The 17,039-nt window shown below is 41.4% G+C and overlaps 2 protein-coding genes across 3 annotated transcripts; one reads left to right on the top strand and one right to left on the bottom strand.

Annotated features, from left to right (window-relative positions):
- Positions 1-1,093: 1,093 nt before the first annotated feature.
- Positions 1,094-7,120, bottom strand: prxl2b (peroxiredoxin like 2B). The gene is made up of 7 exons (XM_044024865.1): positions 6,968-7,120; positions 5,712-5,916; positions 5,400-5,451; positions 5,080-5,143; positions 4,921-4,996; positions 3,274-3,392; positions 1,094-1,290 (listed from the first exon to the last, which is right to left on the bottom strand). Exons 1-7 carry the CDS (start codon positions 7,028-7,030, stop codon positions 1,264-1,266), a joined length of 606 nt encoding a protein of 201 aa, XP_043880800.1. The 5' UTR covers positions 7,031-7,120; the 3' UTR covers positions 1,094-1,263.
- A 2,269-nt stretch (positions 7,121-9,389) lies between these two features.
- Positions 9,390-16,856, top strand: slc45a1 (solute carrier family 45 member 1). Of its 2 annotated transcripts, XM_044024210.1 has the most exons (10): positions 9,390-9,606; positions 10,188-10,628; positions 10,723-10,815; positions 11,420-11,644; positions 11,763-12,643; positions 12,738-12,891; positions 13,011-13,187; positions 13,293-13,498; positions 13,963-14,188; positions 16,119-16,856. In XM_044024210.1, exons 2-10 carry the CDS (start codon positions 10,208-10,210, stop codon positions 16,145-16,147), a joined length of 2,412 nt encoding a protein of 803 aa, XP_043880145.1. In that variant the 5' UTR covers positions 9,390-9,606; positions 10,188-10,207; the 3' UTR covers positions 16,148-16,856. The 2 variants fall into 2 exon arrangements, with proteins under 2 accessions (XP_043880145.1, XP_043880144.1); XM_044024209.1 differs by having other exon boundaries at positions 13,963-16,856.
- The last annotated feature ends 183 nt before the right edge of the window (positions 16,857-17,039 follow it).

Here is a 17,039-nt window from a genome sequence, read left to right on the forward strand (position 1 = left end):
TTTACTTATCCACGTTGTTTCATATTTGCAGCCAATTCAGCACGAATCAGCATCACAGTGTCAATCAGAGTAATATAGTGATATAGAGTAAAATAATAAAATTACTACAACGTTCCACTACAACCTGGTGGGTTAGTTTTATTGTATACTTTCTACTCTGTTTTATTGTTTGTTCTTAGGTCGAGTGAGTCTTGTGTTTTTATATTTTATTGGTTTTATGTATCTGTGATGTACTGCACTTTGTTTCAGCTGTTGTTGCGCTTTATATATAAAGCTGGATTGGATTCAATGAACAATCATTCATGAAATTGTGGAAAAACAACATTAACTTATTTTATGAAACCGAGTCATTTGTCTTTTTTTTTTAGTGATGCTGTGTCACTTTACTGTATTTATTAAAATGAATGTTGAACCAAAACTTGACTTTTTGAACTTTAACACAAGTGCACATCAAGTTATAATGATCACCTACCTCATGACCCATACTATTATGTTGCACATCAACTATACTTAAAATTGTCACGTTTCATAATGCATTATACATAACAAATGTATTTTCTATTGCATTGCCAGTTACACTGCCCTTATTAAGTGTCATTTTATTACTTTTAACTATTTATCTCTTAACGATTGATCTACTTGTTTGACTTTTAAATGGGCATTTGTGTTGGACAGCAAGAAAGAATTTCATTGCATAGAGAAACTGGTGTTCTTACTGTACATATGATAATAAACTCTTTGAATCTCGTAACTGCAACGGCAAAATCTGTATGAAAATAAACGTGACCATCAGTGCAACAGGTTAGAAATACACCAAGGTGGATTCTTTTTTCCTTTTAAGTTACAAACTCAGTAGGTCAGTATTACACACAACTCAAGTTAAGACATGGGGGGATATTCTGTATATAGGGGCTACTCAGTCCATACAGAAACACAGGGGATAAAGTAAGACGACTCGCATATATACATACAGCACATGTACAGATACATGTGTGTACTGTATGTATATATGCGTACATAGATATTTACATGCAGTAATGGAAATTAAAAAAACAACAATATCAAATACAAAGATGCAAAAAACCAAGAAACATTAATTCGTTTTTAAGTTTAATTCAAAAAGGGGTACAATTTTGTTATGTATATATATCTATCTATATATATATATATATATATAAATTACAAAGAATTCAAATAGTTGACAGTGTTTTGTATTTTAATGACATCCTAGATCTTTATGTTCAGATCCTGTAGGTGCTGAGATCATCGTGTACAAACATCATCGTTGCACTGGAAGAGAAGAGAAGACAAGACACAGAGGTTAAATATTCAATGAAAGCATTTTGATGGTGCGAGTCCAAAACACCGACACTCATCGAGTTAGTGATTCAACGCTAATCCAAAACGAACCACCAAACAGTCAAATGTCTCTCTGCAATGGTGTGATAAGGCTCGCGATCAATAGTGACGTTCAATAACAGCTTGAACTATTAATTAAAACGCCTCTTGGATTCATTTCGGCTCACTCCCGCTCCTGTTGTGCCGCGCATTCGTTCACCTGCTCAATAATGGATGGCACTGACATTTATAGCAATACAATATGCAGAACTTTGCTTGAGCTCTTACGTTAAAAACTCAGTGTTTTGGTTTTTCGATCACACAGCTTTGACTTTATCATGTCTTTCCTTCTAATAACACACAAATATTCAGGATGCACCATCACATCCTTTTTACGATTTCCCCCCCTTTTCATGAATTCTTTCACTGCGAATCACTTTGCAGAAGCCTATAAAATAAATATCATTAAAGTTCAGTTTTCTTTGCCGTCGAGCTTCTCCTGAGTGCAGTTAAATTCATTTGCTTCTTCCATTTCTCTTGCTTAGCTATTGCGGAGTTTATGACCGTGCGCGTATAAACAACCTAAATCACATAATGTGCTTAATGGATGCAAACGGTTCCCGTTTCAAAACGTTCCGATGTGTACTTAAAAATGCTCGTAACGGAAAGATTTCCTTTCAGTTACACGGGAAACGTGATGGATATCTTCATTATATACTGAACCGTACTGAAAACAATTGTCTTTTTAAAAACGGACAAACGCTCTCAGACCAGATGTGGCAACAACTCACTCTTCTTGTTCTTCTCATGCATCATGAGGCCGTGACTAAACCTAAGAGATTTCGCAGTTGCTGTGTTTTTGAGGAACCAGAATCAGATGCGTCTCCGTCTTGGGTTGTTGTTTTCTTGTTTGTGTTCTCTTGCAGGATTAAAGGCTTATCTTATTCACTGTCCTTTCTGGCTGATTAAGCGCTTTTTTTTTTTAATGATTATTATCAGCTCTAACAAATACAAAACTGTATCTGTCCCTGGCTGTTTCTCTCCGAGTTTTTACATCGAGTTTTATCTGCTTAGAAATAAACTCCACCGTTGGAAGCAAGTACAGTTCTGATTGAGCCAAATATCCCCCATTTTACTCACGCCCCTGTGTTACCAGGTGTTGAAGATGCTGGATATCACAGTGGGGGCGGAAAGCTTTGATCATCACAGGACAAACCTGCCCTAATCTCATTACACTAGAATTTGTATTTAATATTCGACTTTACATTAACCCCGCAGAGTCAGCCGCGTAAGATATGAGGCGCCGTTTTTCTTCTGAATAGTAATAACTTTTTCAAACAACACTAATCCAAAATCAGAATGCCTGTGTGCTTCATCACGGGAGTTCATCCAAGTTATGGAGAAAACAGAATTACAAAAGGTTATACTTGTAAATTGTTGTGACCACAGCGCATCGAGATTTGAAAAATCAGCCTCGTGCTACTTGGAAAAAACACTTTTTCTTGTTCCAGTGACGACGGTGTGTCCACTCCATTACTCCTTTTATGATGTACTTGCTATTTAGTCAAAAAGGTCACCGCAGCAGATACATTAGGGTCACTGCAATAATAATACAATTTTCATAAAGTTCTGTTCCATAAACCATTTTTCCCTGGTTTTCAGTGTTTCAGGGCTAATTACACCGACGCTGACAGACCATGGAAATGGAGTAATATGTGGAAAGCTGTCTGTGCCGAGGCGGCTCTGATGCATGTGTCACTGCTGACGTAAAACAGAGTCTGCTGAAGAAACCTGACAAACCGCTCGGTCCCGTGTGCGTCAAGAGGCCAAATAATATTTGATTAACCCTTGACTACACTGCTTTAAGTGGCAGCGTTCACTCATGGAGAGAGAGTGAGGGAAGAAGAGAAGAAGGTGGGATAGTGAATGCCTTACCACTGGTCTCTGTCCTGCTTTTACTTTGGCCGAGATCCCCAAAGCCTTGGAGATGTCCTCCAGAGGCACGAGGTCTCCTGGAGAATCCTGGATGAAGTGCAATAAGACCTTTTCCCCACCTTTTCAGAGCAAAACATGTAATTTACCAAGCAAGGTCATCTTAATTCAACCAATATCATGAGGTTTCAGTGAATTTGACTCATGAAAGCAAAACAAATAAAACAAGACACAGCAGCTTCTGGTGATAAAAGAACAATGACATCCTCACCACGCTGATTTTACTTATATATAGATATATATACAATATTTTATTTATTATATAATAATATATAGATATTTTATTTAAAAATGTTCTACCCTACTTGTTAACCTTTAAATCATTACCTTGTATTAAACCTTTTACACTCGGCTTCAAATGACTTCTTAGAAAAGGTCATTATCTCCGTTTTGAGGACGATTTGTCCCCACTGTGTAAAGACATTCTGGTCCCCATAACATGAGCAATTATTGCACACACAAACACACAGAGGCCGTGAAATACACAGTAACTCGTGCTACTTACTAAGTATTCATTAGCCACATGGGTGTGGTGTGAAATGGTCAGGGCATTAGCTTCAGTGTCATTTAGAGTGCTCAACGGGCCGGGTTCGGTCCGAAAAGTTCTGTAATTCTGCCTTTTTTCCCCCCTCATTAAACACATTTCTTGCAGTTTGATGTGAGTCATTGCTGTTCACGTGTGGTGAAGAGTAAATCTGGCTGCCTGCTTGATGGAGAGGGATGCAACACTCCTGTGGCTGAAATTCAACCAGTTGCGGATGCTGCCCACTGACCAAAGGGCAAATGTACGACAATTCATGATGGTATGTAAAAAATAATAAAAAATAAACTTAAGAGATCCACATTTTTAATGATACCACGCGTGAACGAGGACGTCATGCAAACATTAGATAAAACAGATTAAAAAAAAAGACAAAAAACACTGATTATTAAGAACAACAACACAATTGTTCAAACGACACACAGTATCATTTAAGTTCAAACTGTGATCCAAGACTTTTTATTGTGATTAAAAGCAAAGAAATAGTCCCTGACGGAGGCAAATCCAAAGAGTTAGCCCTCTGTTGGTGACTATATTTTGGGTATTTTTCCAATTCTAAAATTGCTGTTTTTTTTCATGGATTTATTCATTGTTATAGAGTAAATCATTTGGGTTATTTTTCTGCACACAGTTAGGAAATCCTCTCCTCTGTGCAGATAAATGACATGAATCTGCTGTCACCCTGTGCAAACCTTTGCTTCTTTTGTGCACCAGACAAGAAAAACATGAGTAAAAGGCAGCCACATTACAGAGCATCAGCTTGGAGAGGTGATTATGAACTCTGAGGATTCTACAGTGACGTGATACAGCATTGCCCTCTAGGGGCGAGACTGCAAAACTACACTATGTATTAATTCCTCCGCCTTGATTCAAACTACTGAGCGGACTACACGCTTATCAAAGCTACAAAGTCATTTCCATGTTAAAATCCCTGAGCTCATTAGCTCGTCTCATTGAGAACGATCATTGCTTTCGTTCATTCACTTGTACCACTTTACAGGAAGGACGTGTCCTGATTAATTTGCCCCTCTGGTGTGTATTAACTGTACCTTTGGCCACGATGAGCATGCCTCCACTCTGCAGCAGGTCCCCTGAGAAGTTTCCCTGGATTCCGTCTGCACTGGCCTGAAAAGCAGCAGGAGACGACATGTCAGTCAACGACGTTGTCCTCGCTGCCGTCACCTGAGGACATGCAGGAGGAGATTTACCTTTGAACTGATATCGCGTACTTTCTTCCCCAGGGCAGCAGGGACCACACTTATGGCTGTGTACCTGAAAATAAATAGATTTGATTTATTTACTTATTATTATTTATCAATCAATTAGCCAAGTATTTTTCAATCGCAAAGCAGAAACTGATGATTAAATCCAGAAGAGGACGACAGTCATGCAACATTACAGATAACAAATGCCGTTAAACAAAAGAACAACAATGACAGAAATCTTCACATTGTACTATAGAGTAATATAGAATAAAATGTACTGTATATTTGTAATAAAAAAAAATTATGGATTATGTTTTACTCACCTTTTAAAGCCCAAATCCTTGTAGCTTTTCTTCTGCTCATCCACATAGATGGCTAAAAGAGAAAATGAGTGACGGTTACTGTATAACCATGAGCTCAACAACCATGACCACAACCTGGTTTCACCAGGACTGATGCATACATTAAATGTATGTTTGTGTGTTGTGTAAAAGCATAAGTGTTAGTATGGCTTAGTGGAAGTTATGTCGATTATGTTTCTTCAATTTTAACTGTGTAAACGCTGTGTAAATGAATACCTGCATGTCATACTCATACAATCAGGGATCACTTGATTAATAACAAGTCCTGCTTACATCCTTTAAAATATCCATTGTCCTTGAACTCCTTGAGCCCAAACTCCTCTGGTCCAACACCGACCAGTGCAACACCGCCGGCTCTCAGCTCTGGCTCCAGTTTGCTGATTTCTGACGCCATCCATCGACACACCTGACAACCGAACCTGCGCAGGAAAAACAACACCACGGGCTGGTCCTTCCACAGGGACTGAAGCTCCACATTCTGAAACAACAAAAAATGACATCTTCAACGGCCTTTTCCTGCAATCACAACAAACAATGAAACAAAAACTATTCAGATCAGACAAACTGGAACCAAAGGATTGTGATACTACAATTATTACAAGTAGACACAGGATGAAATGAAGATTTACGCTGACTTTTTGGCAATATATTGTCTCCGTCCCTGTGCAAACATGATAATAGGTATTCTAATTAATAAATTAAGGCACTCTTTGTTCTCCATATTGAGAATAAATAGAGAAATACTACTTTTAACTTTCCATGGGTGCTCTGTTTTCTTCAGTTAGACAGATATTGCGATGTATCGCTCTGACTGTCTTGCAATATATTGATTATCAGAGATTATCACTGTATCGTGATATGATTGTATTGTATTGAATTAAAATGTATTTGTGTAACGCCAAATCACAACATACATTAACCCCCTGTACAGAGACAACATTATCGAGAGCAGATAAAACCCAACAGTTCACACAATGAGCAAGCTACTAGGCATCAGTGGAGGGACGAAAACGAACCAGAAGAAAGAGAAGGAATCTCTGACAGAAGCAGACTCAAAGATGTGCGGCCATCTGCCTCATACGGTTGGGGTGAAAGGAGAAATGGGGGACTGAGGAGAGGTGGGGGAGAGAAAGGACAAGAGGGAGGTGAGGTAGAGACAGAAGAGAGACCAGGAGCAGAAATAAAACACTAGTTTAGACTCAAGTTATAAAGTTTAGACCACCTGATCAAATATATGCATACAGGTACAATTTAAATCATGAGTCAAACGTTGAAATTCATATTCAGTGATTGTAAACACGTTGCACAAACATGTATTCCCATTAGATCATCATTATGTCACAGTGGAGGCGTCGTTTCACAACACTTATCTCAGTGCGGAGAGTTAATGACAGCTTTAACACAGCAGGGATCACAGTCCTCTGTGGGGGAGCCTGCCGCCCTCGCATTCACGTATATGTGTGTGTTTCTATATTATAAACATGATTTACATTGAAGGAAAACAAACCAATTGTATTTTCAAAGCTTACCTCGCCAGTTTCAGAGCTCTTTAACAGGTTCTTTCCCACCGTAGCGAGGTCGACTTTTGCCATTTTTTCCGGGAGTGAGACACAGCGAGTAAATCACACTTTACATACATGAACATGTCACGTTTGCGTAACTGTTACAAAACACACCTGCTTCCTCATACGCCCACCTCACCGCGCCGCCGTCCAATCAGATTCAGCTGCGCATAGACTCCGCCAATTGCAGCGCACTAGCGTACATCGGAGGCGGGGCTTAGCAAAAGCAACACAAAAGTGCATTTCATGATTAAAATCAACTTGTTTTTTTATATTTAAACAGTACTTTTGCTTGTTTACTTGTTGACGTACGCCTTTATTATGTGTAAAACAGTGTCTGAGTGAATTAAAAGGCGAATGCGACGTATATTTATATAATATAAGAGTCATCTTGCATAAGTTGTAGGAGGTAAGGTCAAAGTTAATGGGATTTATGATATGGCCTTTGTTTGCTCCTTCCTTTGTGTTGGATTTCTGTCCTCTATAAAACCGTCTTATGTCAGTGGAAAGTACCAGCTGTGAATCTATCGATTGGTCTGTAACTGCTTCTATGACTTTTAAAGACAAATAATTCACTAAAAAAACATCTACACAATCAAATGTACATCTAAATTGGAGTACAAAATTGTAAAAATTATTATTATTATGTATTCCAGATATGATCCCATGCTTTTTTAAGATGAGCTGAAGTCAGTTTCCCAGTTACTTTTAACTGAATATCAGTTATCTACGTGTTAAATTATTGGTCAACCACCATTTAATACCTTTGTTAAATGGTGGTTGAACAATGGTGGTTTAATACCTTATACAATATATCTCTAAATATATGTCCAGCACAATGGTATGGTATATCTATAACATGGATGAAATTTAAAGGAAAAACATAAAACTTGAGGCTTTTTTATGACAAATTAAAATAACAAAAACAACTTGAGAATTGAAGATGATAAAAACACAGAAGTCTAAGTGCTCACATCTGCACATTTTCTGCCATGACACACACAATGAGCCTAATCATACACACCTGCTTTCATTAACTCACTCCACTCTACACAGAACGGAAACTTTTAATACAACTAAACTGTAGCTTCCTGTTATTTGGAGTGTATAAAAAGAATCCCCACAAAACAATTCCCTATAGTCTAGTGTACTTTGTGACGTTATCTAATTGGCATGTTTGTTCATTATTCAGTATAAATACACCAGAAACCTTCACTAATTACAAACAGAACAAATAAGAATTATTCAACAGTGCATTTAGTTGTTTCAGTAAAAAATGCAAGAGACATTGTCTCATTATTGTGCTTTAGGATGTATCCACGTGTTGTTGGGAGAAAAAGGATTACGTGCAAAAACAAAAATCTTATATTCTATAATATATCTACTCATTTTAAGTGTAAAATTTGAAAATGTTGACTTACTTCACACACTCACACTGTGATTTTGAGTGAACTAGTGACAGCAGATGCTATAAAGAAGGCACTGTCCTGCATGTTTTAGAAGTTTCCCTGCTCCAACACACCTTATTCAAATAAATGGGTCATTATCAGGTTTCTGCAGTGTTTGCTGATGAGCTGAGCATTCAAAACAGGTGTGTTGGAGCAGGGAAACATCTAAAACATGCAGGACAGTGGGCCCCCAGGACCAGGATTCAAAAACCACACACACACACACACCGATGAGGAACTGGCTCATGTTAATGGATGAGCCTGTCAGGCCCACACTTCTTCTCATTTCTTCTCAATATTAAGCGGCTCATTACTGCCACCCACAGGTCAGTCTAGGACGTGTTGAGAGGTGAGCCCATTTCAGGAGGTTGTGATGTTGCAGTGGTAAGCTGCATTTAAGTAGGGTTGTAGGAGTTTCATGAATGTCACTGTATAATATACCATAACGACATCAAGATGTCCTACCCAGACTTAGTGCGCATGTGCACAAATAAAAAACGTAATTTTTCAGGGTTTAGATGACACAATTTCCCCTGACTCTCTTTGTGTTTCCAACCCTAATTAGAAGTCCTTATAGGGACAATAACAACACTTTTATTTGTGAAAAATAAATAATGAACACACATCACATCATTTCACGACACTGTACCTTTAATGACGTTAAAACAATCTTCGTAAAAGCAGAAAACTGTAAAATATATGAAAAAAGGCTGTAGATTGACAGATAGATTTTAGTTTCGTCCCAGCTCTCAGGGGTTTCACTTGATATTTATTTTTATTTGGGTTTATGGTCGTCTTACTAGGGGTGGGGGCCCTTTACATCCGGGCCCCAAGCACTTGCCGGGTATGCCTGTTGTGTCGCTGCGCCTCTGCAAACAGATGTATGTGTATTTTGCAGCGGGGACTGTCCGCGGTGCTGATGTTGCAGGGAGGGGCGTGACGTCACGGGAGAGACCGGGAGAAAGAGAAGAGGGGGAAGGAGGAGAAGGGACGGAGGATAATTCGGGGGGATGATTGCATCAAAAGAAAAAACTAAACCCAAACAAAGAAAGAAAGGAAAGAAAAGAAACGCAATCATGACTCCCGTGAATCATCGTGTCGGCTCTGTTTTTCCATCCACTCTCCCGCAACACTAAATGACGAGCCGTCCCGGTTAAGGTAAATATCATCTTTCACGTTTCATTTTTCACGTCCTCTAACAACAGCTGGCTCGATCGTGTGCTCGTCACCTTCACAGACACACAAAGTCAACGAAAAATGTCGAGTGTCATTTATTCAATTGTGCCAAAACAAAAGCAGTCGATCGACTACGAGGCTGCAAACAGGATGTGTATTGTAAGACATATCATTTACATTTGATTAGATTGTGACGCGTTGTCCCTGTAACTGTCTCCATCATAATAACCTCCAGCGGCTCCTTTGTGTCCGGTCTGGGCTTCCTCCATGAAAAATTAAAATGGAAACAGGCTTCAGGAGAGCAATGCCGCATACCAGCCTGCCATAGTCAGCCACAACGAGCACATGGGCTTTGCGCACCACACTCAAAACATGCGCATTGGTTGCAGTGCGTCGTGCCCTCGCTGCTGTCTGATGACTGCAGTGTCCTCCTGGTAGCACTATCAGCCTCAATAAGTTACACACACACAGTGATCTCGGGGGTGACCTCTGCTATGAACAGTCAAATAAAGACACACAATAATCTGACTTTTAATCTGGCATCACCCTTTGTTCTTCTGCAGTGTATGCTCACTTGAGAGAGATGTCATCTCCGGGCATGGGCACCCCCAGTGACCCCCTCTTGACCAGTCCAGGAGGGAGGTTTTCCACTGCTCAGGAAGGTACCTGGAGGAGCTCACTCCCCAAAACTGCCAGCTTCCCGACATCCACCACACGGCATCTCAGTCACCGCGCCAACAACTTTCAAAGACAGCCAAAGCGGCGGAAGTTGATAAGGCCCTCTCCCCCTCCACCACCCAACACACCATGTCCTCTGGACCAGCTGGACCTCACTGAACTTCCCCCGAGACGAACCTTCCAAGAGCTGCTTTTCAATGGCTGCGTCCTGTTTGGTATTGAATTTAGCTATGCCATGGAAACAGCCTACGTTACTCCCGTGCTTCTACAGATGGGCCTGCCCGATCAGTTCTACAGTTTGGTCTGGTTTATTAGCCCCATACTGGGTAAGTGAACGTCTGATGGAAAGTGTCATGTATTGTCATGTATAAGTATTCCACCTCTGTCTTCAACTGTCTCATTTGTGTCTCCGGCACAAAGGATTCCTCGTTCAGCCGCTCATAGGAGCATGGAGTGATCGATGTACATCCCGGTTTGGGCGGAGGAGACCTTTCATATTTGCCTTGGCTATAGGTAAAAAAAAAATCCTCAGATATGATATGGCAGTGTAGTACTGCTCTGTTTACAGTCCAGCTGAAAATCGATCACGAGGACAACAATGAAAGTGATGGTAATGAAGGTCATCCTTCCCTTCAGATCATCTTTGAAAGTACTGTAATCAAACTGGAACACAATATTTTTAATAACCCACAATCAGTTTTCTGAAAATAATCTGGTACCTGAGTATAAAATCAACAATCTCAAGCTCCCATGTATCTAATGTCTGTCCCTCTACTCAACAAGTGTACATGTACTGCATGTGGATATGGTTGTCACTTAGTTTTTTATGTTGTGTTATTTATATTTTGTGAATCATATGTCCTTGTCACTGTCATGTCGTGTAGTTCTCAAGATGCAAAAATGTCCCTGTGGTGACAATAAAGTACATTTAAAGTATGATTTGCAATATTAAGAAAACTCAAAAGACACATTAATGAAGATAAAGATTAATACCGCTGTCTATATTTTTTTTCCTGCCATGTTATTAGTTTTTAACATCTGGTTTCTTAGTTTGTTTGTTTTTATTCCTATGTTCAAGACGTTTGAAAAACCTTCTCTTTTTTTTTCTCCACCACAGGGGCTTTGGTTGGTCTAACCCTGGTGTTGAATGGACGGGACATTGGAAGTGCTCTGGATGACACGGCTTCAAATCACAAGTGGGGGATTGTACTGACGGTGTGCGGTGTGGTTCTAATGGACTTCAGTGCTGATTCAGCGGACAATCCAAGCCATGCCTACATGATGGATGTTTGCAGCCCAGAAGATCAGGATAGAGGGTTGAACATCCATGCACTGCTAGCAGGTTAAAATAAAAACCATTTGTAAATACTTACAAAAGCATGTTTAGTGTTGGATAATTTTTTGCCAGTAGATTAACTTTTCTTCACCTTGTGATATTTATTCTTAATTTTGTCATTCAGGACTAGGAGGTGGATTTGGCTACATCGTGGGTGGCATCAACTGGGACCAGACACAGTTTGGAAGATCAATGGGAGGTCAACTGCGGGTCATATACATGTTCACGAGTGTCACTTTGGTGTTTGCCACAGCCATGACTCTGATGAGTATCCCAGAACGGCCAATACCAAAGAGCCAGCCAAACAAAAACTCCGGTAAAACCCATCTGAAGAGCCCCAGTCTTCCTCTCCCTCCCTCTCCTCCTGTTCCCCCTGGGTCAATGTTGGGACTGGAGGAGGAAGACGAGGATGGACTTTACAGCTACAATTTCTCAAAATCTCGTCCACCCGACCCTTTGGCCCACTCATGCAGTGCCAATGCGTGTCTCTGTGTCGGCCTTAATAGCCCCATATCGCCACTGAGCCCTCTCACTCCCAAATATGGCAGCTTTATAAGCAGGGACAACTCACTTACAGGCATCAACGAGTTTGCCTCCTCATTAGGAACCTCCTATATAGACAGTGTGCTCATAGACTGCTATACAGGCCAGCAGACACCACAGGCACCAGCACTTAACTCCACCACTGTACCCCTACCTCCGGGGGACTCGCCTCTTCCAGAGGGGGCGGGGAACCACCCTGTAGGACAGATACAGGGTGATGGGGTGACTCGTGCAGATGGAGAAGCACAAGATGCTGAAGCACCCCAACCGGAGGGCAATGCACAATCTCAAGGGGCATCTGAGATCACGACTGGAGCTCAGTCTGGGGCTGGGTCACATCGGGGCTCCACCGCTGGTATCCTGAAGAGACCTCAGAGTCTGGCACTGATCGAGGAGCCCATGGCAACACAGATTGTTGGGCTGGAGAATGGACGCAGGAGAACAGTGACCTTTAGTCAGCAGGTTAGACACATATTTTGAAAATGCCAAAAGCTCTTAAGTAAGTACCCCCTATGTCATTTTCTTAATACAGTGTGTCTCTTTTTGTCTGACAAAGGTTGCAAACATTTTGCTGAATGGGGTGCGCTATGAGAGTGATCTAAGTGAGAATGTAGCGACAGGAGAATCTCAAATGTCAATGAAGCTACTGTGTATAGCCATCTACAGGATGCCCCCCTCCCTGCGGAGTTTATGCACTAATCACTTTTTGGGTGAGAGAAATAATTTCCATTTAAATTCTTTTGCCGTGAAAAAGCTGCAACATCTCGAAGGCTGCTTTTGTATTTCAAATGAACTGATTTAATGTGCTTTGCTCCTCTCTGTGCCGTAGGCTGGCTGTCCTTTGAAGGCATGCTGCTCTTCTACACTGACTTCATGGGGGAGGTTGTGTTCAAAGGAGACCCCAAAGCACCCCACGACTCCGAGGCTTACCAACGCTACAATGCTGGTGTTAGCATGGGCTGCTGGGGCATGTGCATCTATGCATTCAGTGCTGCTTTCTATTCAGGTAACCTCCATTCACATTCACGTCGGGATTTGGGGTTGGGAAGATTCATTCCTAACAGCTTTACATGTCCTCTCTCTGTGTCTCTGTTTCCTCCTCCACATCCAGCCATATTGGAGAAACTAGAAGAGCGTTTCTCACTTCGCACTCTATATTTTTTTGCCTATTTGGCGTTTGGTTTGGGCACAGGCCTTGCCACACTGTCCACCAACCTCTATGTGGTTCTTTCTCTGTGCGTCACGTACGGGGTGCTGTTCTCCTCTCTATGCACGCTGCCTTACTCTCTGCTGTGTGAATACTACCAGAGCCCTCAGGTCAGTCTCTCCACGCTGTATGTGTAAGTCTTAGCTTTTTACTCATTTGTCATCAAATGTGAAGTGACCCAGTGTTTCGAGGTGATTATAGGAACAATGCCACATTCTGGGAAATATGCCACATGAGAAAATTGACGCCACTCTCATATTAGCCTGATAAATATGAAGCTACAGTCAGCAGCTGCTTAGCTGAGCTTTGCTTAAAGTCTGTAAACAGCTACTGTGGCTGATATTTTCTCATCCACACAAGTTTCTGTGGTCCGGTATGCTGGACTGTTTGATAAGCAGATTCTGCTGAATTGACCTTCGGTAGTCCGGTGAACTGTTCTCCCAGTCTGTGAGCTAACCAACTGCTGCTGGTTGCTTCATATTTAATATGACACATGCAAATGTAAGAGGGGCATGCTTTGTAAAACACCACACAGATTATTAGGAAACTAATCATTTTCTTGCATACCCCTCAGTTTTGCGGCTCATCAGAGGAAGGGACCAGACGAGGGATGGGAGTGGACATCTCCCTCCTCAGCTGCCAGTATTTCCTGGCTCAGATCCTGGTCTCTGTGGCGATGGGACCTCTGACCTCACTAGTGGGTGGGGCCCAGGGAGTGATGTACTTTGCAAGCCTGATGTCATTCGTGGGCTGCCTGTACTCCTCTCTCTGCGTGGTGTACCACCTGCCCCCCCCTGAGGGTGAGCCCCCCGATAGCGAGACTCAGCCACTATTGGTGCACATATAGAACAAGCCTCTTAACTCACTAAATGTCACATTCACACATGCGTGTACACACACTCAGCGACACACGCTGTTACCTGGTGTCTGAGTGTGTGTTGACCTTCCCAGCACTGGCAGGACAAATGCACTGTACATCCTGCCGCACACTGTACAGCACAAATCCATATATTATTTCACGCTAATCAGCACTGCTCTTCTCAGAGCTCGACAGACAGACAGACAGACATTGGCCACTGCTCTATACATGTATACATGACCATTGTGTTCATACAGTGTGTGTGCCCATGCATTTTCTCCCCCCAAATTTTGCAAAGGAATGTGTGACCTTTTTGAATTAATTAAAACTGTAGTGCGTAACTTTTCTGATGAACCACACAGTAGAGCAGTGTTTAAATCTTGCGTCACCCGGCGACACTCAGTGAGTTTAAATGCATGTTAAAAGTCTGATTTTAGTCTGACTAAGACAATAACTCAATTCTTCTTAACTCAACTTCTTAATGCCATGTAAACAAGTTAGTCTGACTACAATCAAGATAGTCTTAATCGGACTAACATACCTGGATAATGTGATTCACCGTCCAATTACTCCTGAGTCGGACTTGGGTTTCGGCACATGCACATGCACATGCACCAAAATGTCCGCCCGGTCTTTGACCCAGAGGTAGAAGGAAATGACGTATAACCTACAGTATACAATAGCAGCGTCTTTCTTCGAACAGCACAGCAACCACAATCTAATGTGTGCGTGATCTATCTCAACAGAAAGGTCAACAGGAAACTGATTCAATACACACTAGCTTATAGAGAGATACAGCGCCATCTATGGAGGTGGAGTCAGACATACACGGCCTATCAATCCATTTTCTCCTCCGTGTGTATACTCGGGTTTGTCAAGTTGTCCGATTGCCTGTCTTAGTCGGACTACGGCCTTGTTTAAACCACATATATTAACATACTCAGTCCCACAGTGCACATTATTTGTTATTTGTTATTTATTTGTTTTATGTCAGGACTGACGTCAGTAAAGCAAGACAGCTGCAAACAGTTTGTTGTATGATTGAAAACACAAAGGAAAAGTTTCTAAGAAACAACAAAAAAAACTCACTTAATGTTATGCACTGCAGCTTTAAAGTGTCAGACAACTGGATTTGTCTGTGTGTGTGTATGTGTGAGTAGCTGTTCTTCTGTCTGAGTCTTTATTAATATTGTTGCATCATCTTTTCTTGTTTGTTGCTGTTTAGTATTGAAATATTAATCACTCACATGCAGGCTAACCACAGCTTTCCCCCTCCCTTTCTTCCTGTTATCAGTTGCCTAACATTGTGCATGAGCTGCAAAATGATCTCTTGTGTTAATGCTGTTTTGGTCATATGGTCAAGAGAATGTCTACCTGCCTGTTTCTCTGAGTTAGCATATTAGCATCACACCTTAAACTGTGACCACACACACACACACACACACACTGTTAATGGTTCTTCCTTCATTCAACAGCTCTCTCAGCCAAATTTAGCAAACACATAGGTGAAGCTCAGCAGTGCATAATCACAGTTACAGTCTCAGAGGGCTTCACAGCACGTCAAAATGACACTTTCCCACACTATCCAGTCATTATGTGACTTCACCAGTTTGCTACCCACCCCCATGATGCTACATCGAATCCCAAGTATTAGTACAATGCCAATTAATTCCTTAATCAGAACAAAGCCATGACTAATAGGATGACTCGCACTAACAAGCTTTGTACACAAACTTTCAAAAACACAGAGAAATGTGTACTGGTGGCAAATTCTGTCTGGGCCCTCACTAAGCCATGGACAGCTCAGTGAGCCGTCATCCTGCTCCTGGCCATGCCATTGTAATAATGACAGTGATTCTTGTCATTATCAGGAAGAGGAGAAGTTGAAACTGGGGCGTGAATCAGCATTCAGTTGGAAACGGAACATAACAGAAGAAACAGCAAACAGAGAGAAGACTCATGTGAACTATGGGTAACCCTGAAAGTGGACAGCTGTAAAAGGAAAGACTGCTGGGGTCCATAGAGCCAGCAGCAAACACTCAATGCCATCATTAGGGCGCATGTTTAAGGCAGTAGGCTTCTGCTCCACCATGCTCCGCCCATCGATCCAATTTAGTGATGACATAACATTTGCTGGCGTAGCTCCTCACAGGACAATATCAGTCTTTTCCTATCCATCCTATTGAATCCATCTCCATCAGCTCAGTGGTACATACAGTGTATTTTCATCTTTTGTGGCAAACTGCTTAATCTCTTTGGCCTCAACAGACACCAGGCCTGAAATCAGGGCTTTAACATAAAAGTTAACTTTATAACATATTACTGATTTAAGCTTTTATCGTGATGATGATTGGCTCCAACTTTTGAGTGCCCCAACTATACAGTGCCAGTCATAATTGCTGTCTCAGCAGAATATCAGTCAAGACTGATGCACGTCACGCTAATGTTTCTGAGGAAACAGCAATTGTATCGACATGCTGTTGCAGCCTGCTTGCAAAAAAGAAGTTTTTGTGTACATGGTATCACCAGTTGCTCAGTATTTGCAGTTGTGACTATAAAAGCTACTTTTATTCAGGGTTCATTTAAAACTTAAAATGATCTTTTTGCCATTTCAGCCTCCTGTGTCAATTGATTTTCCAAGCTGTTCATTGTAACTCATACCAGTTGACTTAACGGTTCTGCAATCCCAACTTCCACCACTTGGAGGAGCCAAGAGACACACAAGACCACAACCCATTGGTCTTGTGCACTCTTTTCCATTACCAAGTGAGAGAGAGAGACTATTCCTGTGC

This window comes from Solea senegalensis, linkage group LG4, assembly GCF_019176455.1.
Source record: "Solea senegalensis isolate Sse05_10M linkage group LG4, IFAPA_SoseM_1, whole genome shotgun sequence".
NCBI classification, from domain to species: domain Eukaryota; kingdom Metazoa; phylum Chordata; class Actinopteri; order Pleuronectiformes; family Soleidae; genus Solea; species Solea senegalensis.